Consider the following 18,409-nt stretch of genomic DNA (forward strand, 5'->3'; position numbering starts at 1 on the left):
GGCATTGTTGAGTCATATTGAGTTTCTAACTTCAACTGAAGCACGTTATGACAAATGATGACCCAGGAACCTCTCACACACAACACAATGAACATACAATCTTCTCTTTGTCCTACTTATACATTTCTGGATTCATATTTGTCCCATTCAACTCGACTCGAGTTTTATTTCAGATCAGACAGAACCTGCCAACTTTGTGTGTGGAGTTTGTTTATATATTTTCCCCATGCTCTTGTAGGATTTCTGATGTGATGACAAATGTTCTGTCGACATGCATGTGAGTGATTGTTCTTCACTGTCGTGGTTGTAATGATCTGGGAGCATGTCCCTGACCACAGGTAGCCGGGATGGGAAACAGATGAATTGGTATGATAAATGCAGTATTTTTATGGATATATTATACTCTTACAAAGTGCTGTAGATGATTCTTGCTTTAAACGGTGCTCACGCTAACTCTAGCTCAACGCTAATCTAAGTAAACCATCCATATGACCAAGAGGAAAAAAAGAATCACACACTGAAAACAAGTTTTAATGTAGAAACGCTAGGTGACGCCCACATATAAATCAGACATGTATTGAAACAATTCTAAGCATTATGTGCATTTAATGAAAAATCTGTTAAAAAAAAACCACAAATATTCAACGGATTAAATAAAAATATCGATACTGAACCATTAATTACAAAATTCATTTGAATATTTTTATGAAGAGGGTAGAGAAATCTTTGAAATAAAATATGAAAACAGAAATAATGATTGTAGTGGAGTGTAAATCAAAGTTTTATTGTTGGATCAATGGAGTTAAACGTTTAAAAAGTGGCATCTACAGTTCTGTGGCAGGTCCCCATTCAATGTCCTCTGTGTCGTCGTCGTCCTCCTCCTCCTCATCTTCAGAGCTGTTACTGCCTCCTCTGATCTGTGTTCGTCTGAACTGGACAGCCTGGTGATGATGCGCCAGACTGTTGAGACAGAGAAGCCATTGTTTTAAACACTAGCATGTTTCCTGACACACCGATAATATGCACAGCACTTACACTATGTAGCTGGGGCTCTTCTTCCCCTGTGGCTGAGTTTGTGGCTCTGCTAGCCGAGTCTGAAGGAGAAACAAGAGCACACTCAAATGTGTGGTGAAAACGATATATGACAGCTACAGCTATGACACTCAACTCCAGGCCTTAGCAGAAGTAGCAATTCATATAATCAGTCAGCTGCTTCTAAGTAGTAACTGAATCAAATAAAAATGTCGTGTATGTGAGCCACAAGGCAGAGATGCTAAATACTGCGCCAAACTTTTCCCACCTTAGCTTTGGTCACACATTTCGGACACCCCTGAACTAGACTGAGGCAAAACCACTGTGACGATTTTTGATGGTAACTCTTATTTTGGATGTCAAAGTTACCACAACCAAATATACGCCCAGGAACAACGGTTTATTTGGGAAATGACTGACTGACTTTCCTACGAAACCTCATTTTCCTATCTAGACTAGGACTTGTCCAAGGTGTGTGGCTCGAGTCAGTTACCTGTTGTAGCTTCTCTTCTATGGCGGAAAGGCTGGCGTGCGGACTCCCACGTTGTTCCTCAGCAAGTGAAGCTTCCTTCAAAGTATACCGAGGGTTGGGGGCTATGAAATCTGGGGGCCCATCTGATGGAGTGGTGGGTGCAAGAACATCAACAGCACTGAAGTCAGAGTCTGTGAAGCTGCGATGCGAGGGGTCTTCCTCCAGCGGGCTACGTGGTGGGCTGCTCGTCCTCTGTCGGAAGGAACCTGGCTCCGGCACGTGCATTAGAGGTGGGATTTCTCCTCCTTTTGAGTAGGAGTCTGAAATATGTTCCACAGGGGGACTGTGGCGCCCTGAGGCAGGTTCTGAGGATCGCGCTAAAGCGGCTCCGGCTATCCTTGAGTGTCTTGCTGCATCTTGACCAGGGTAGGCTTCTTCCAGGTCCTCGTTGTCAGTGTAGGCCTCTCCATCGGTGAAAGGTTCTCCATCAGTGTCCTCAAGGTCACTGGCAGCACTCAGGTAGTCAGACTGGGTCTGGTCCAGAGCATCCAGGTCCTGTTCTCCACCCGTCTCCAACTGCACACATCATGATCAATGATAAATTGAGAATATTTTCAACAACAAGAAAATGACATGATTTGAAAATATAAAGAGACTAACGTTTGGGTCCTGTTTTTGTAGTTACAGACTACAACTTACTAATATAACATACTTATGAGCCAAGGAAGGCACCGGCTGCACCGCAGTGCTCAAGTGGGACAAGCATGTCATGGACAACCAAGTATTTAAATAAACTACATGCAATCAACTACACTGTCAGGGACATCAAACTCCAGGTCTTCCACTAACTATTCACAAGTCCTACGTGCAACACAATCTGCTTACTGTATGTTCACCTTGCAGAGTTGACATCTAACTATTGATTCAGATTACTCCAGTCCATTTATCACTTACCGTAACTTCAGACACCCAAACAGGTTTTGACTGTTGATGGCGGATTTTATCCTTGAGGGCTTCGTACCAAACATGTGACCCAGGCTGCAGGTCGATGCGAGCTGAAGAGAAATGCATTTAAGATTACAGATGTCCTTGAACATGGAGATGACATTCTGCACTGCATTTAAAAATACTTTATGTTGAGAGCCCGGTTTTCTACCTGAGAAAAGGTGACTCCAGTCTTTTCTCATCTTCAAGGCCTGTGAATAAAGCCGCCTGGAGCTCTTGTTAGAGTTTGGGCTGTATCTCTGTCTCATGGCCTTGACATCCTTTCGACTGTGAGGGTCCAGGAACAGCACCATCGGATGGTACTGGATGTAATTGAGCCTCTCCACAGCAGTGGGAGTGATGTCCAGCAGAGGGTGCTTGTCCTGACAAGAAGCAAAGAAGATGACCAATGTTTGAATACATGTATCTTTCACTAGACAGAATTACTCACTTTCTCAGCTATTCGCCGCACGGTGTCTAGTTTAATGACTGTAGAGGCGCTGTCTCCTCCTCCGCTCCGGGGAACCATCTCTGCCAAACACACAGAATTCACATTTTTGGAGTCAAGTTTGAAGACATTGCCTTTTCCTATTACTACGGTAAGCCATATACATTTACAACGATTAAGTCAGTGAAAGGCTCATCAGGAATCTAGGTCACCTTTGATGATGAAGACTGAGGATTGATGGATGGAACAATTTTTTTGTGTTTCATTTGGGGTTTTTTTCTTATCAAGAAAGAACATTTTCTCGATTTACATGATTGTGCAAAAACATTCTGGGTTTGTTCAGCTTACCTGCCACTTCATATTCGTCAGGCATCTCTCTCACCAGCTTCTCCATGGCAATATCGTTCAGAGGACCCAGGATGACAATTGGTCTTTTAAAATTAGCTGCAAAGACAAAAATGTTAGCTTGAATAATCGGCAGATCATTGGACTATCAAACATATAACAACCTTCTCGGAGCAGAACTCGCTCATAAGCAGGAAATTTGCCCTGAATTGTGAGTTGCAGTAAGTCATCTCGAGTTCGTCGGTTATTCTTCTCGTTCTTCTTGTTCCCCCTGAGCCCACGCAGCTTCCAGAACTCAGCTCTTGGTCCGGATCCCTGACGATCTCCGCTGGCCCTCATTGCCTGCTCCTGGCTGGCCAGCGTCTCCGCCCTGTAGTTGTGAGAAGATAAGCAGAAGATTTAAATGGTTTCAGAATCCTCTTGGACCCCAGACTTAGCCGTCTATTTACCTAGATTGGTTGGGGATGGTTCCTTTATCCAGTTCATGGAGGTCATTGCCCATGCGAATAGCAAGCCAGTTACCCAATTTCCCACGATACATCGTGTCTACCACCCTGAACACTTCCCCTCTGGTGAAGCTCAAGCCAATGGAATGATCTGCGTCATGGTCGAAGTGTGTGCGGATGTAAAAGTTGTCTGCCAAGTTTGACTTGATGATCTTCTTATAAACTGAAAATGAATTTAACATATATTCAGCACAAAAGACTTCTGGCATTCATCATATCATTGCTTTTGTCTTACTGTCCATCTTGTGCTGAGTGCTAATTTCAATTCGCTCTCCTCTCTTGACATTAAGAAGGAAGTTTGCTGCTTCTTCTCGAGTGAAGTGACCAAAATCTACATTGTTGACCTGTGAAAGAAAATACATTGTGCTTTTCAGAATAACAGGATCTGTAGTTTTCTGATCTAGCAAGAAAGTATCAGAATGGTTAGAAGCAACAGGAACAACAACAGTAAAGGTGTATAAATTTAAACACAACAGCTAAACACAATTTTAGCTTCCACTGCTGGCAAAAGTGAATTCTAAGGCAAGAGCATATAATGAGAGTCTAAACAATGCAACACAATTTCAACTTCACACCGCAAAAACAATAAAAAAAACTAAATCGGAGGAACAGTTGTATAGCATCAATAGCAAAACCATCTGTGTTCTTCCCACCATGTCAGAACCCATCTTAAATTACCTGCATGATCTGATCGCCCTCCTTCATCCCCTGATCGTAGGCGGGACTGTTGGGTTGAACTCCCCCAACAAAGATGCCAACATCGTTGCCGCCAACTAGCCGAAGTCCCACGCTGCCCTCCTTTGTGAAGGAAACTTTATGTACATTTGAGCTGTACCTGCAAAGCACAATTTGCTTTTTAGGAACCACTTAATTTGCCAGGAGTGAAGTGAAGATTTAGACACAGACTCACCCCGGATTAGATGTTGGGTATGAATCTGGAGGTAATGAGTAGATGGGCTCTTCAGCAGGTTTCGCTAAGGGGAAGGCAAAATACTCAACTTCAGTCAGCTATTTGACAAAATACTATATATATATAGCATTCAAAATACTGATACTTTTTTTGTTGCGAGTGGTGAATATGACAAAGCTTACAGTAGAGTGGTGGGTTGCTCTTAACCGAAACACCTGACATCATGGTGCCAGTTGCGTTCGAAGTTCGAGGAGCTCTGTAATGGAATGTATTACCAATTAAATATAATTGCAATTCACATCCAAAACAATGGTTTAAAAATGTCAGAGTGCGTGTCAATAAAGTCAAGAGTCGTCTTCATACTTGCGATGTGTGTCCTCTCGCTCAGAACTTCCAGACCTCCTGAGGTGTGAAAGGTGGTCTGACTCTGATGAGTCTACACGACATAAGGAAACCATTAAAGACACAGAAAAGATGGAAAAACTTCTGTAAAACTGTACTAACCATCAGGTGGCGGTCTGACCGGTGATGGGGCTCGATGGCGTGACGACTGTCTGGGAAGAGATGTAGATGTACCAGCCTTTATGTCTGGAAGAACTCTGTGGATGAAAAGTGTTGTATTTAACAGGATTTTTTATTATTTCGGATTAAAATAATTGCTATAACAATGAGGACAAACTGAAGAAAGGTAAAGGGTTAACTGCAACAAAGAGTCGCTATAAGTAAGTTTATCCTCTAGATGGCGGTGTTTCAAATGTTTTTCTCGGCTGTCAGTTCGTCTTGGTCAATAGTGGCCATAACACACAAGATGCAGTGGTTTTTGGTTCCCAGCCTCACGACAGATTCGAGATAAATGGCAGTTTTGAAAATCCCTGTGATAAACCTCAATCAAAATCACAGCTTTCATAATCATGAATGTTAAAACATTATGAATATCAACTCGACAAAAATGACATCCATCAGGAAACCAGCCTCATAAACAGCACAGTATAGTTTGACTCTCACTTGTTCTTTGCAGTCTTGAAATGTTCATCCGCAGAGTTCCGACGTGGGACGGAGGCATAACTCGCCTCCGACTCAGACTCTGAGTGAGCTGTAACGATCAGGGATGTTACATTTTAAATGGTTGTTTAGTCAACACCAGAATTTGACACACCTTTCAGTGGTGGATTGTTGTTCGAGGCACTGCTGGGGCTCCAGTGGGGGGGTTTCACCTGAGGCTGAAGGGAAACATCCGGCAGCACCCTGGAAGAGATGAGAGGGAGGCGGGAGTGAGGGAGGAGACAGCAAATCTCAGTTATGTCGGGAAAGGGGGGGACGCGTGGCTAATATGACGATTTGTTCAATATTCACCTGCATGTCACTGAGGGAGGCTGCACCGTGACTCATCAACTCAACTCCAAAGTATTAGATATCAGTAATAGGTTTGCAACAACATTCTTTTGGATTTGATCACACTAACGCCACATACACAGAGCAGTGGAAGACATTTTTTTTTTATTTCCATTGGTAAACACAAACACATGGTGCACACGTTAAACAATACAAATACCAAAAAATCAAACTTCAAAAAAGGCCACAGACTGATCAATAAAACAACTCACATTAAGTATCACAAAAAAATAGTTAAAACAAAAAGTACAACACACAATGATGTTAATAACATGGGAAGTGAGCACAGTTTGGTCCCAGCTGCCGAGCTCTTGCTGGGTAATGGTAAGAAGGGGAGGGTGTGTTTGTAGGATGGGATTGGGCAGACACTTCATCTGTACCTGTATCGGCTGAGCGAGTCCTGGCTGTACGTGGTACTCTGCCTCTGAGGGGGCCCCACGCCTCGTTCTGACTCGGAATCAGAGTCTGAAAAACAATGCAACATTAATGTAACCACCTCACCAGTCTAAGATAAACAACATGTCCTGAAAATGGGCGTGTGTGTATATCAGAGTGCTGACCTGGAGGTGGGACTCTGACCGGAGAATTGACCCTGCGAGGAACAGGGGAAGCTCTCACGCCTGCATGAGCCAAATCAGGAAGAATTCTAAAGAGGATGAGCGAAAACAAATACATGAAATGTTTTATTAGTCTGTGATGGAAGACTACCTAATATTCCATTCATCATTGTGCTTACTTGTATCTGTTATCAGAGCGAGGGCTGTCTCTGCGTGGAGGAGGGGAGTTGCTGCGATCAGAGTCCGACTCAGACACTGGCCTGCGTGGCCGAGAGGCAGAAGAAGTCGGTCGAGAAGACGTCCAGTTGGCAGCGATAGGGGAGGATCGAGGATTGGGCAGAGTGGACATTCCAGATAGACTTCTGTAGAAGACCACAATTGATACAACAGAAAAGTAGACATTTTTTTCAGGTTTCAACCAGGTGTCACCAGAACATTATTCAAATTCAGTTGTATTCTGGAAATGTGAAAAACAAAATGTAAAAAACAAAACAAAAAACAAGCAACCATTTTTGTGGCCAAGAAAAGAAACGTTTTTCCCTTTTAACATTCTGGATCAAATAGGTCAAACGTGTTACACTGCAAACATACTCCACAATAATCTGAGGATGGTGCGTCATTACTGCTTTAATTGTTCTTTATCAGTATGACATACTTCACATGAGGCAGGAAGTTAAGATTCTGGGACAAAGATCTGACCAGCTAAAGGAAACAAACTTCTGCTGAAGAAAATAATGTGTTGAAAGGAACTCTGGCAACATGTTTAATGCACCAAGACTGTTGCTGTGCCTTGTCAAATGAAGTAAACAAAATGCACACTTTGGGCTCAGATATTGACTTGTACTATGTTAAACCAACAATAACAGAGGAGCATTAAAGGTGGAGTGCTATTTCTAACAACAAGGGGATCAATGTTTACAAACATATTATGGCTGAAGCTAAGGACTTACTTGTATTTGTTGGACTGATCCCGCTTGTCCAGGGTGTCTCTCATGTTTGGAACAGGCGGAGAAGCACTGCGGTCTGATTCCGACTCAGACGGAGCTGACAAAAAAATCCATAGTTGAATTTATCCAACCATTCACATTTTTCACAGTTTCGTGACCATTTTCTTTTTCTCACCTCTTCTAGTTGGGTAGGTTCTTGGAGGTGGACGAGACAGGGTGGAGCGCATGGGTGATGCATCTCTGGATCTGGCAAGAGGAGGTTCAGCTCTTGTCCTGGGAAACAGAAATGAGAATGTCTTATTCATGATCAAGTGATGGCTGAAGCCTTCTGACAAACATTACTTGAAACATTACTTCAAAGAACAGTACAGGATGAAAAAAAATGTAAGCAAAAACCAAGAGAATATGTGGATCGGTACAGCTGTTATAGGGTTTGTACCTGCGTGTGCGTTTCTCTCTGTTGGTTGGACGAGACGCTCTGTGAGTGGGAATGGACTCTTCCAGGTCTGAAATATCTGACACACACAAGTAAAGATTAAAGGGGATCGTAGAAAAGCAATCGATTGCCTTCTTCCCACAACTTGCCTTCCAACTCTGAGCTGCTTTCTCTGCGTCGGCCATCGTCACTGTTATGGGGGCTGTCCTCCACTTCAGGGATGCTGACCAGAAACTTGCGGTCGTCCCTGAGTACCGTCATGGTCAGTTTGCCTCGACTCTTCTCCACCAAGTGTTTCGTCTCCAGCAGTGAGAGATTCTCTGTTGTCATGCCATTGATCTGATTTGCACACATATAAAACCGTAAAGAGATAGTCATTCATCCATGCCATTTCCAGTTTGTCGAAACAAAAACATTCAAAAATATCAGAATACATCATTCATCACTAATAGAACATCGTACTTGGTGGTGGCCTTTGTCAGTCCCAACAAATGATGTACTGTGATAACAAATTCATTTTTCATTTGCACCTATGTCTTTTGCTACATCAAAAAACATGGATTCAATGCTAGTTATCTCTAATGTATAAGGCAATATGCCAGCTATTTTTAAGCATCTGGAGATCAAACTTGACACACAAAGAATGTGAGCGTGAGTTTCCTTATCGCCTGATTGTGATTATCTTGTCTGAGTCACAGGTAAGTGAAAGCAGGAAGCAGACATGTAGTTTAAACCGTAATGCTTACATGTAATTACATATAAACTTTTTTGGAGGGGAGATAAAAGAATACAGCAGAGCTCCAAAAACCTATCACATTCCATCCACACAAATATGTGGCACACTCCTTATGTGCTCACACTCGCATAAAAACACAGCCGTGGTTGTGCAAGCAAAGACTGTTAGTCACTCACCTTAAGAATGAGGTCTCCTTCCTGAAGCGTCCCTTCTCTTGCCGCCAGGCCTGTCCCAGTCATGTGCTTGATAAAAATCTGACTGCCGAGTTTCAGCCCATACTCTGCAGGGAAGAAAAGATAAAGAGGACATGACGCTCAGATGTCGGTATTTGGAAGAGCTAGCTTTTGTTTTTCAAGTCAAATTGCATCTTCTGACCATCTGTGTTTCTCTTTTTAACCAGTGTTGTTTTGAGAGGTTTGTCTGGCACGTCGTTGTATGGTAGCCGCTTGTATCCTGAAGACATTAAGGGTAGTGTGTTTCCATGGCCGTTGCGGTCGGGCGACGTGCTGCGTGCACGAGTGTGATATCGGCTGCTGTTTCTGTTGTCGCTGCCATCAGAGTAGCGACGTGCCCGTCTAGGAGGGTCTGGGTCCAACAAATTAGAGTGAGAGGCGGCTCGAGACGGCCGAGAAGTTGCAGGGATCTGGATCTTACGAGGCCGTTTAACAGTCTGTAGTTGTATATGGAATAGATATGACAGTTAGCAAGTTCTTCGTGTCAATCTTGACATTTTCTACAGCATTCATTTCTCTACTTACAACGTTGGCAGTCTTGCCGCATGACTTGAGTGTGTGTATGGTGAAGTTAGAGTGGACGTTTTCCATTGACACTCCGTTGACCATGACAATTTGGTCTTTGGTGCTGTAAGGAAAAAAAGCAAAGACAGTTCAACCAGTGACTCGAAAACATGCAGCACTTATTTTTGCCAAGTGACTTACAATAGTCTCCCCATTGCCGGCCCATTTGGCAGCACGTCTGAAACGATGATCGGTGTGTCTCCATTGTCTGGAAGCGTTTTGTCTTTCCCTCCTGACAGGGCAAAGCCGAACCCTAGTTTTGGATCCTGCAGTTGAAGTAGAGAGAGTAGAGGTCAAATCAGATATGAAGGCCATCGCCAAGAGAATAATGACAGTAAATTAGGGCAGCGTTTAGTGAGCACATTCCAAAGGTGTTCAGTTAGGAGCAGGCTGGTGTAGCAGGGTGTGTCATTTCGAATTCCTGCAAGTGATTCTGGAGTGAAACTGACAATGTCTGTGGAAGGTTCAAGCACAGCCCTCAGTGATCCTGGACAATACTCTTAGACAGTAATGAAACTTCGCTAGAAAATTAGTTTTGATGTTAAACAATTTCAGAAGCAGGAATAACTCCACACAGAATACCGTCCAACGTTGACCAGAGAATAGCTTAATTCCTCGTTCCTAAACTCACTATCATGTAAGGAAGAGACACAAAAGTCACTTACTTTGTTGAGTGTTATTGTATGTTGCTCCCATATTGTTAGCTCCTCCATGCCTGGCTTCTAGTGACATAAAAGAACAACAAAAACACACCAAAGATAAGAATCACACTGAATTACATCGATAAATGCTGAGTAAGACTTTTGGATCAATCATGGCAAAAAAAACAAAAAAAAAAAAATCGCTCTTACTCTGAAGACAGCTGATAGTCAAAATGAATTCGAGCGCGACTCAACCTGAACTTAGCATGCTCTCACCTGTCTAAATCCTGCCGGACCGGTATGGAGGAGGGGTTATGTGGTGTGTGTGTGTGTGTGTGTGTGTGTGTGTGTGTGTGTGTGTGTGTGTGTGTGTGTGTGTGTGTGTGTGTGTGTGTGTGTGTGTGTGTGTGTGTCATGTCACATCCCTTCTGTGCTTGCACTGTCTGACACCCTGTGATAGTCGAGTAAGCAAAGATAAACAACATATAGAGACAAAAGAATTTCCAGCAACATGACAGTGGTTCTTCTGTATTTCCCGCTTTCAAATTTGTTTTTCTTTTAAAGAGTTTTTATTTTTAAAAACAATGGACGCTTCTATTTAAAAAAAAGAAATTGATCACTTGTAAAACATTTGAGGTGTTTAAAATGGAATATTAAAAAAAAAACTGGACTTCGCAGTACAGACTGAAATGTTTTTGTCTTGTACACATGGTGTCTGCCACAATCTCATGCCTCTCATGATGAACGTTTTACGCATGGTTGTTGTTGTTGTTAAAGCAGTGGCCGCGCTTTCTGGCCTTGGACTTTGTCTCCTAACTGGGACATGCGTTTCAATCATGTCAAAACGGGTCGGGCCTGCTACTCTTGTCAAACACTCACACTCACACCTGTCAAGCTACTCCTGCATCAAGAGTATACAGTACAGACCACAGAGCAAACTGAAAACTCCTTGAAACATTCAGTCATGAATAACCAGCAAAATCTTGGGCCAGGATCTTACTGATAAGTGCACCAGGTCGGTGTGTGTTAACAGTAGGCTGGCTGTTCCACTGCAGTTAATTATAAACTATACAACCACACAAAATAAACAGTTACTGACCTGAAGTTCAAAACATGCGAGTTTCACTATGCCGACAATTGGAAGTCTTTTTGTTTTGGCCACCGACAGAGTTTCATTACATACATGTTGAAGAACGGAAAATATATCTATAGTTTTGAGCTTTCATGAAACAACATTGTGTTCAATTACATTCACCACTCTCTCAACATCGAACATACAATTCATAATATGACTATAACCATCTGTCACCATTTGTGTTACAGTACTGATGATAAAGAAGGATGGGCCGAGGTTAGGTGAGTCAAACAACTGGTCAAAGAGCAAACACGAGTTCCAACCTCAAAGAGTGAGGAACATCAAGACATCTCAATGAATGCGTCGGTTTCCAGATATTATTGTCAGAAATCATCTTAAGTAATGGCACCAACAATGATAAAACTCCAAAATATCAAAGCAGTTTTTTTATGTGCATCTGACAATCATCACATCTTTTTTTAAAAAAAGTTACCAAAATACTATTAACTGAGACTTCTATTTGTCACTTACCAACTGGTCTTTGAACCTAACCTCCATCTCCACTGGGGTTTTAGCAGTGAATAAAACACCTGAGGCCTGTGCACTGAATTCTCACCAGTCAGTACAGCAACAGATAGAACATCAACAATCACTGGTCCGGCACTAAAATCCGCTCCGATTACGGCCTCCTCAGATCAACTCAGCCTGGACACTGGCTGAGGTCCAAGAGAAATTTGATTCTCCTGTTGAAACGGCGTGTAATCTGAGCGACGGTGGTGTCGCTCTTTCAGGAGAAAATACCCAGGAGATCTCACCTGGAGTGCTCCTCCCCCCCCAACCAGCCTTTGCCCACCACCTTCCCTCACTAGTGCCCTCTAATAAACCTGTGAGTTAAGGTGGAGCTTCACTTCCTGAACATCCCCATCGTACGCAGCACCAGCCACAAAGGCGATATGACAGATAGTCGCCAGTCGAACCACAATCAAATGAAATGTCTTCCGGCAGTGAGGCAGTCTGAGAATCATTCACATACAATAGCCTTTCCTGAAAGCTGTGGGTGAATAGGAGATTTAGAGATAATAAGCAGGATAGAAGAAAAAAAAAACCAAACCATACATATACAATATAAAGAAGAATTAAAAATGGAAGGCATCAAGTAAGCAGAAAAAAAGACAGGAGTGAGGAGGGTGGTGAGGAGGGAACAAAGGCAAGAAGAGTGGAAAAACTGAAGATTAATTGGGAAAAAGAAAAAATATATATAAAAGGTGAGCAAACAGTGTAAGCTAAGAGGACATTATAACAACAAGCAAGTGAAGAAGTGCAAAATCAAGCAATATGCATGGGAATGAAGTGAAGCAAGCAAAAGAAGTGAGGAAAAAAAGGGAGAGAGACAAACCAAAAAATGGTGAATAGATATAGAAGAACGTTTAGGAGGATCAAACGTAAATGATAAAAAAAAAATTGGTTTGAGAGGTCATTCTACTGATGTTTCTTCCAGGAGATTCAAAACTTTTACACTGCTGTGCTCCTTATTACAATGCAAATTGTCATCGGAGGAGAGAAAACCTCAAGTCTAGTCCGGTTTATAAGTGTGCGATGAAGAGGAAGGAAGTTTTCAATCATGTAGTGCCATATGAGCATCAAAATGTATGTTTCCATTTCAGCAATATCGTTTATTTTTTTTCTTCAAATGTGTGGAGCATATAACATCTGAAAAATATGACCACTTTAATTATACAACCAGAGTTGTAAACCTGTGCTATTGTGCTGCCTGCAAATCCTTGGTACCATCTAGAGTGTGACCTTAACAGGCTCTTTATTCTTCTGATGAGAACAAAAAAGAAAAGTTTGCATCAGAAGTACTTACAGGAACATGAAGAATTGGTGGAGGTGTCGGTTCTGGGGGTAAAGATCCAAAATGTTTCAGAAGTTTCATTTTCTGCGTCAGATTCATGGCAGCCGCACTGCTCCTGTCCCTTTGCTTAAGTGTTTTGGTAATCAAATCGCTGACTACAACTTCAAGGAGGCAGCAAACACCCTGAGTCACAGTAATCCCCAAGAAGTCACCATGGCGACAAGACGCACACAAAGAGGAATATGTTCAACTCCGTCAATGTGGTGTTGAACTAACGCCCAGTGTGAACTCCACGGTCCATCACGTCGGTCCTCCTGCTTCGCTTTAACTTGAGTGTTTCCCAGGCTGCTGGTTGAGTTTCAGTCTACTGGTCGGCTGCTATGGTTACGTCAGAGGAATGAGAGCGCCGGACTGTTAATAATTGACAGGGTGTTTGCGACACTGTAAGTTTGCCTGCCTTCACTTAAGTTTGCCGGGTTCCAACACACAGGCCTGCTGTGTTTCAGCACCAGGACATAGCACAGCGCTGACTGAGGGCTTTGATGAAATCACTCACTCCTGGTTAATAGATACACTCGCCTCTCAGCAAAGGGCCGCTGCGTCCTTCAACACAAGTAGCACGGCTGCATAGGTGCGGCAAGTATAACAGGTGCTGGATTTGGGCTGAGTCCGAGCAGCTGTCCATTGCTGCATAATTCAGGAGGTTAGCTTTAAAAGCAACTTCACTGTCGTGGCCAAAACAAACACTTGCAGTAGCTCTGCAATTCCAGCATCAGGAAAACATTGACCGGATCCTGCTCAACTGAGACCACACCATGAATCCCAAATAATGTATCAATGTTTCTTTTGGTCCTACTTTGACATCCTGCTCCTTTCATAGGCAGGTACAAACACAGACAGCTGTCACAGCCGCCAGACATTCTTAAAACTATTCTATATTATGTCTAGTCTAGCAGCCCATCAAGAGAAGTTATTCATTCATTCATTATGACAACAAGAAATACTCTTGACCCTGCCACTATTTAAATGCCTAAGCCATGGGTGACAATCTTACTCCTTCCGATTGGTTGTCCTTACCCGGACTTGAACACTCGCAAGACCTTGTGGAACTCCAATGAATTCAAAACACATGTCCAAGTATGCATTCAGTAAATATTGATATAGTGGTGGAACCATTTGAATATATATATATATATATATATATATATATATATATATATATATATATATATATATATATATACGTCCCAACACGAGCTCCCTCAGGTGACAGCCCACACTCAGTTATAATGTACATATCTACTTGTCATCACATCATTTGTCATTGAAGTCCGAAACTACTACAACTTCACAGTGACTTGCTCCACTGCATGCTCTCGGGAGCGGCATATCTAGACTTCACATACCTTAGATTCCTAGCAGCGGGACAGAAGTGGGTGGTTGCTCTTGTAAACATTAATGACGGAACTGCAATCGTGCAGTCACACAGACTCTGCTTTGTGGCTCACGTGGAACAGCAGCGCTCTGTCGTGTAAATATGTAAAGCGCAAACACTCCGGAGGTCCTGTGCTGTTATCCTGATACTGGCTTCTTTATGACCTACAGCCACAAGTGAGGCAAGTTGCGACACCCCCACTGAAATACTCTCTATGACCACATCATAGAAACCTGGCCTTATAGAGCATGGGCTCAGATTCAAGATCACAGATTGGCAAACACTCATCCTCAAAGCTGTATGTTGCGTTCTCAGATTAGTGTCCATGGATCACATCTGACCCGGCCCAGTTAAGAATCAACTTCCAGATTTTATTGATAAGTTTGACCCTCTATGAGCCAACCAGGAACCTCAGATCCTCTGGTGGTTCTCTGCTAGTCCCCAAGTCTAGACTTAAGTCGAAAGGTGTCTAGCCTTTTCTGTCAAGGCTCCTCAACACTGGAACAATCTACCAGAGGAGATCCGAAACACAACGTCTACTGCCACCTTTAAATCTTTCCAAAAAAACGTACTTTTATAGGCTTGCATTTATGTAATATCCTACAAATATTTTCCTAATTCCAACTCACTGAGGGTCTTGAACTCAAAATAAAGTGACTAACAGCGTCCTCTGCTGGTAAAATGTGATCAATGAACTCGTGTTCAAGAAAAAAAGACCAAACCAAAACAAAATAAAACAAAATATTTTATGAATGAAGCTAGAAATCTAAACTAAAATTTTTCGTATTCGCCAATTGGCCATTACCAAACAAAACAAAGTTTAAATTCTGACCCTTTCTTCACGTAGGGTGCGTTGGGGAATTCTGCAGCTTAAATGATTATCAAATTAATATATTTAAAAATACATATTGGTTTCTCTTCGGTGGTGTTTAATAGCATTAGGTGCATTTGTGTCCAAAAATTTCGCGCAGTTTGGGTGAATGTTCGGGAATCAAGACTGAAACTGGTGCGAGTAGAACAGGCAACTGGAAACTTGCGTGTGGCAGAACCAGAAAGGTGAGCGACCAGACGGTTCTTCAGCAGACACACACTTCACCATACAAACACAAATAAGTGGTGTTATCAGCGATATAATTCGTCCAAAATAATCCTGTGCAGAGCTCTCTTGCTAGCGCAGACACGAACTACAAGAGACTCATCATACCTCAAATACGTACATGTCAATGCCTTTGTAGAGAATTACGTTTTAACATAATTACATTTAAGCAACCTATTTCCGCACATGGACTCGTTAGGATGAGAAACCGACACACTGACGGTCAACTACACCGATGCAAAGCTAACTCACCTGTTCACTTCCTCTCTTGTCGTCGGCCAAAGGAAAAAGTCAAGACAACTTTCAAGAGCAGTCCTTGTCCGACCACAACTGCGACTCAAGTTGAAATAGTTTCATCACAAACTTTTTGGTCTTCAGGTACAAGGGCGTGTTTCTTTTAGAGCGCAGGTGAGTTTCGAAACGTCAGCACGACAGGAAACCACGCCCGCCGGAAGTCGATACGTATTGATACGCATTGGCACTAAACACATGAAAAGACGTCATTTCTGACAGCGGTGATCGATGCATTTGAAAGGCCACTAGAACTATTTTAGCGTTTTTAAAAAAGCTAGTACAATTTTCAATCCTCAAAATTATTATAGAAACCATAGGGAATTATCATTATCAAAGCCTTTATAATTTATGTTATGAGCATTTTAAAAACAGAAAAATGACAAATAAAATATTGTGTTGCTTTACTTTTTGGGAAAAAATAGCTTATAGAAACAAAACACTTATCATTATCAAAGCCTTTATAATTTATGTTATGAGCATTTTAAAAACAGAAAAATGACAAATAAAATATTGTGTTGCTTTACTTTTTGGGAAAAAATAGCTTATAGAAACAAAACACTAAAATACATGTTTATGTAAATAATGTATACGCTCTCACCACTTTCATGTGCTTCGAATATATCGCAAATAATCAGCCAGTTAAAGAAAAATAAAATTAATGAGAATAACTCATATGATGGCTTTTTGGTCAGGACTTGTCCTTATTCCCGTCGTGGTGTAGCTTTCATCTTTTACTCTCTGATTTTGCACTTCAAACAAACCATGTAGAGATAAAGTAACCAAACCTGAACCTAAACCTGTCCTTTCAAGTGAGACCCCACAGTCCACAGTATTGACAGTCACAAGTATATTCTGACAGTGCAGTGACTGGATAAATCTTTTTTTTTCTATATACACAAAATAGATTGTGCTGCCGGGTTTTTATCACTGTAAATATCATGGCCAAAATTAACAAAACATGTGCGTTACTGGCCAATTGTGTGATATGCAACCTGCATACTTCCTTCAGCTGTTGTGTGTCCACATGATGCAGAGTTCATCACATTCCAGAAGTACACAGTTGCTAGATTCTGCCCAACTTTGTTTCCAGTATTTTCCTGGCAAAGTGACTGGATTCACACAATTTGGTCTTCAAGTTGTGGTAGTTTGGGGGAGAAACCAACAGTATCCAGTAGCTCATGTTCTATTTTTTCTATATTTGTAGAGAGACTGAATGTTTTGTTTGCAAATGGATCATTTCTTCAGAGGACATAGCCCAGGGCAACTTCTGTCTGCTCACTACTCACGATCATAGCTAATCCCACATCAGACATAAAGGGACATAAATCCTGTATTGATGAAGCACCAGTATTCATTAATGTGTCGCGTTTCGAAATCATTTATTGTCTATATGTTTTGCTACTGCTCAAACTGTATGTTTAAATGGATTTGAAATGTATTCACATTCATCCACAGAACTACAGTTGTATGTATAATTAAAAGACTGAAAACACAACAGCAAATAGACATGTTTAATGAAAACCCCAATCTAGTGACTCAATGATCAAAACAACCACATAGAAAAGAAAAAAAAAACAGATTAAAAATTCCAAATCATTCATGTGCATCTAATATGTCCAATTAAGTTGGAGGGCAAGCAGAGGTCGCAAAACAACCTCAGTACCACTCATATGCTGATCACATCAGGGTCCCGTGCTGTCGTAACCACTGTATTACATAATCCCGAGTGCAAAGCTGCACATCTCAGCAGGAACATGCTTCAGTTAAAAACAAAAAACAAAAGGAAACAAAGGAAAAATCTGATGGTTTAATGGTATACGTGTGTGTGTGCGTATATATATATATATATATATATATATATATGTGTGTGTGTGTGTGTGTGTGTGTGTGTGTGTGTGTGTGTGTGTGTGTGTGTGTGTGTGTGTGTATACCATTAAAACACTTTTTTTTCAAGGGGGAGAGCAATGAGGTTGTTTTAGGAGTGTGAGAAATTTTTAGAATTTTAATGAATGAATGCATGTCAGCTCCTGGGATGTTGTCTAATCCTGTGTAATCCCGGCCTGATGAAACCAGATAGAGTGGAAATATTGGCAAAAGGAAAAGCGATTAGTGACTGTGGAGTCTGGCAAAACATGTGATCCTTGCACGAGCACATGCTTTACTCACACATATCCAACTGGCACACATACACCACCACATGCAGCCTGCACTTCATTCATGCAAGCTGTCACAAGTTTTCAAAGACAAATTACATCAGCAAAAATTCATATAAAAAAATCACAAGTGGCTATATTAAAGCATTTACACCTTTAAGTTTATCTTTATTTATTTTATATTTATTTATTTGCAAGAGAGTACGGGGAAAGAACATCTAAATTTGAGCACATCTAACTGAACACACACCGAGCATGCACCACTCTGTTAGCAATATTTGCAATTACACTAAGTTTA

The 18,409-nt window shown here is 41.7% G+C and overlaps 1 protein-coding gene across 5 annotated transcripts; it reads right to left on the reverse strand.

Annotated features, from left to right (window-relative positions):
• Positions 1-510: 510 nt before the first annotated feature.
• On the reverse strand, positions 511-16,077 carry tjp3 (tight junction protein 3). 5 transcript variants are annotated; one of them, XM_053853156.1, is made up of 30 exons: positions 15,917-16,077; positions 10,228-10,284; positions 9,704-9,828; positions 9,524-9,626; positions 9,141-9,435; positions 8,942-9,045; positions 8,179-8,368; positions 8,033-8,108; positions 7,769-7,866; positions 7,597-7,690; positions 6,826-7,008; positions 6,650-6,735; positions 6,470-6,554; positions 5,854-5,942; positions 5,703-5,790; positions 5,202-5,296; positions 5,061-5,133; positions 4,880-4,953; positions 4,698-4,761; positions 4,466-4,622; positions 4,023-4,131; positions 3,731-3,950; positions 3,446-3,651; positions 3,285-3,380; positions 2,940-3,019; positions 2,661-2,871; positions 2,459-2,559; positions 1,526-2,080; positions 1,036-1,094; positions 511-960 (listed from the first exon to the last, which is right to left on the reverse strand). In XM_053853156.1, exons 2-30 carry the CDS (start codon positions 10,273-10,275, stop codon positions 825-827), a joined length of 3,900 nt encoding a protein of 1,299 aa, XP_053709131.1. In that variant the 5' UTR covers positions 10,276-10,284; positions 15,917-16,077; the 3' UTR covers positions 511-824. The 5 variants fall into 5 exon arrangements, with proteins under 5 accessions (XP_053709131.1, XP_053709129.1, XP_053709128.1 ...); XM_053853154.1 differs by lacking the exon at positions 15,917-16,077 and adding an exon at positions 13,146-13,478 and having other exon boundaries at positions 5,703-5,781; XM_053853153.1 differs by lacking the exon at positions 15,917-16,077 and adding an exon at positions 13,146-13,477.
• Positions 16,078-18,409: the final 2,332 nt, after the last annotated feature.

The sequence above is a fragment of the Synchiropus splendidus genome, chromosome 1 (assembly GCF_027744825.2).
Source record: "Synchiropus splendidus isolate RoL2022-P1 chromosome 1, RoL_Sspl_1.0, whole genome shotgun sequence".
NCBI classification, from domain to species: domain Eukaryota; kingdom Metazoa; phylum Chordata; class Actinopteri; order Syngnathiformes; family Callionymidae; genus Synchiropus; species Synchiropus splendidus.

Bases quoted from the DNA above. Each gene is read 5' to 3' on its own strand.
- tjp3 (XM_053853153.1), bottom strand. From the start codon at position 13,232: ATGAATCTGACGCAGAAAATGAAACTTCTGAAACATTTTGGATCTTTA. The intron at 9,046-9,140 runs GTCAGAAGATGC...TCTTCCCTGCAG, and splicing joins TAAAAAGAGAAACACAGATG to AGTATGGGCTGAAACTCGGC. The intron at 2,872-2,939 runs GTGAGTAATTCT...GCTTCTTGTCAG, and splicing joins TGCGGCGAATAGCTGAGAAA to GACAAGCACCCTCTGCTGGA.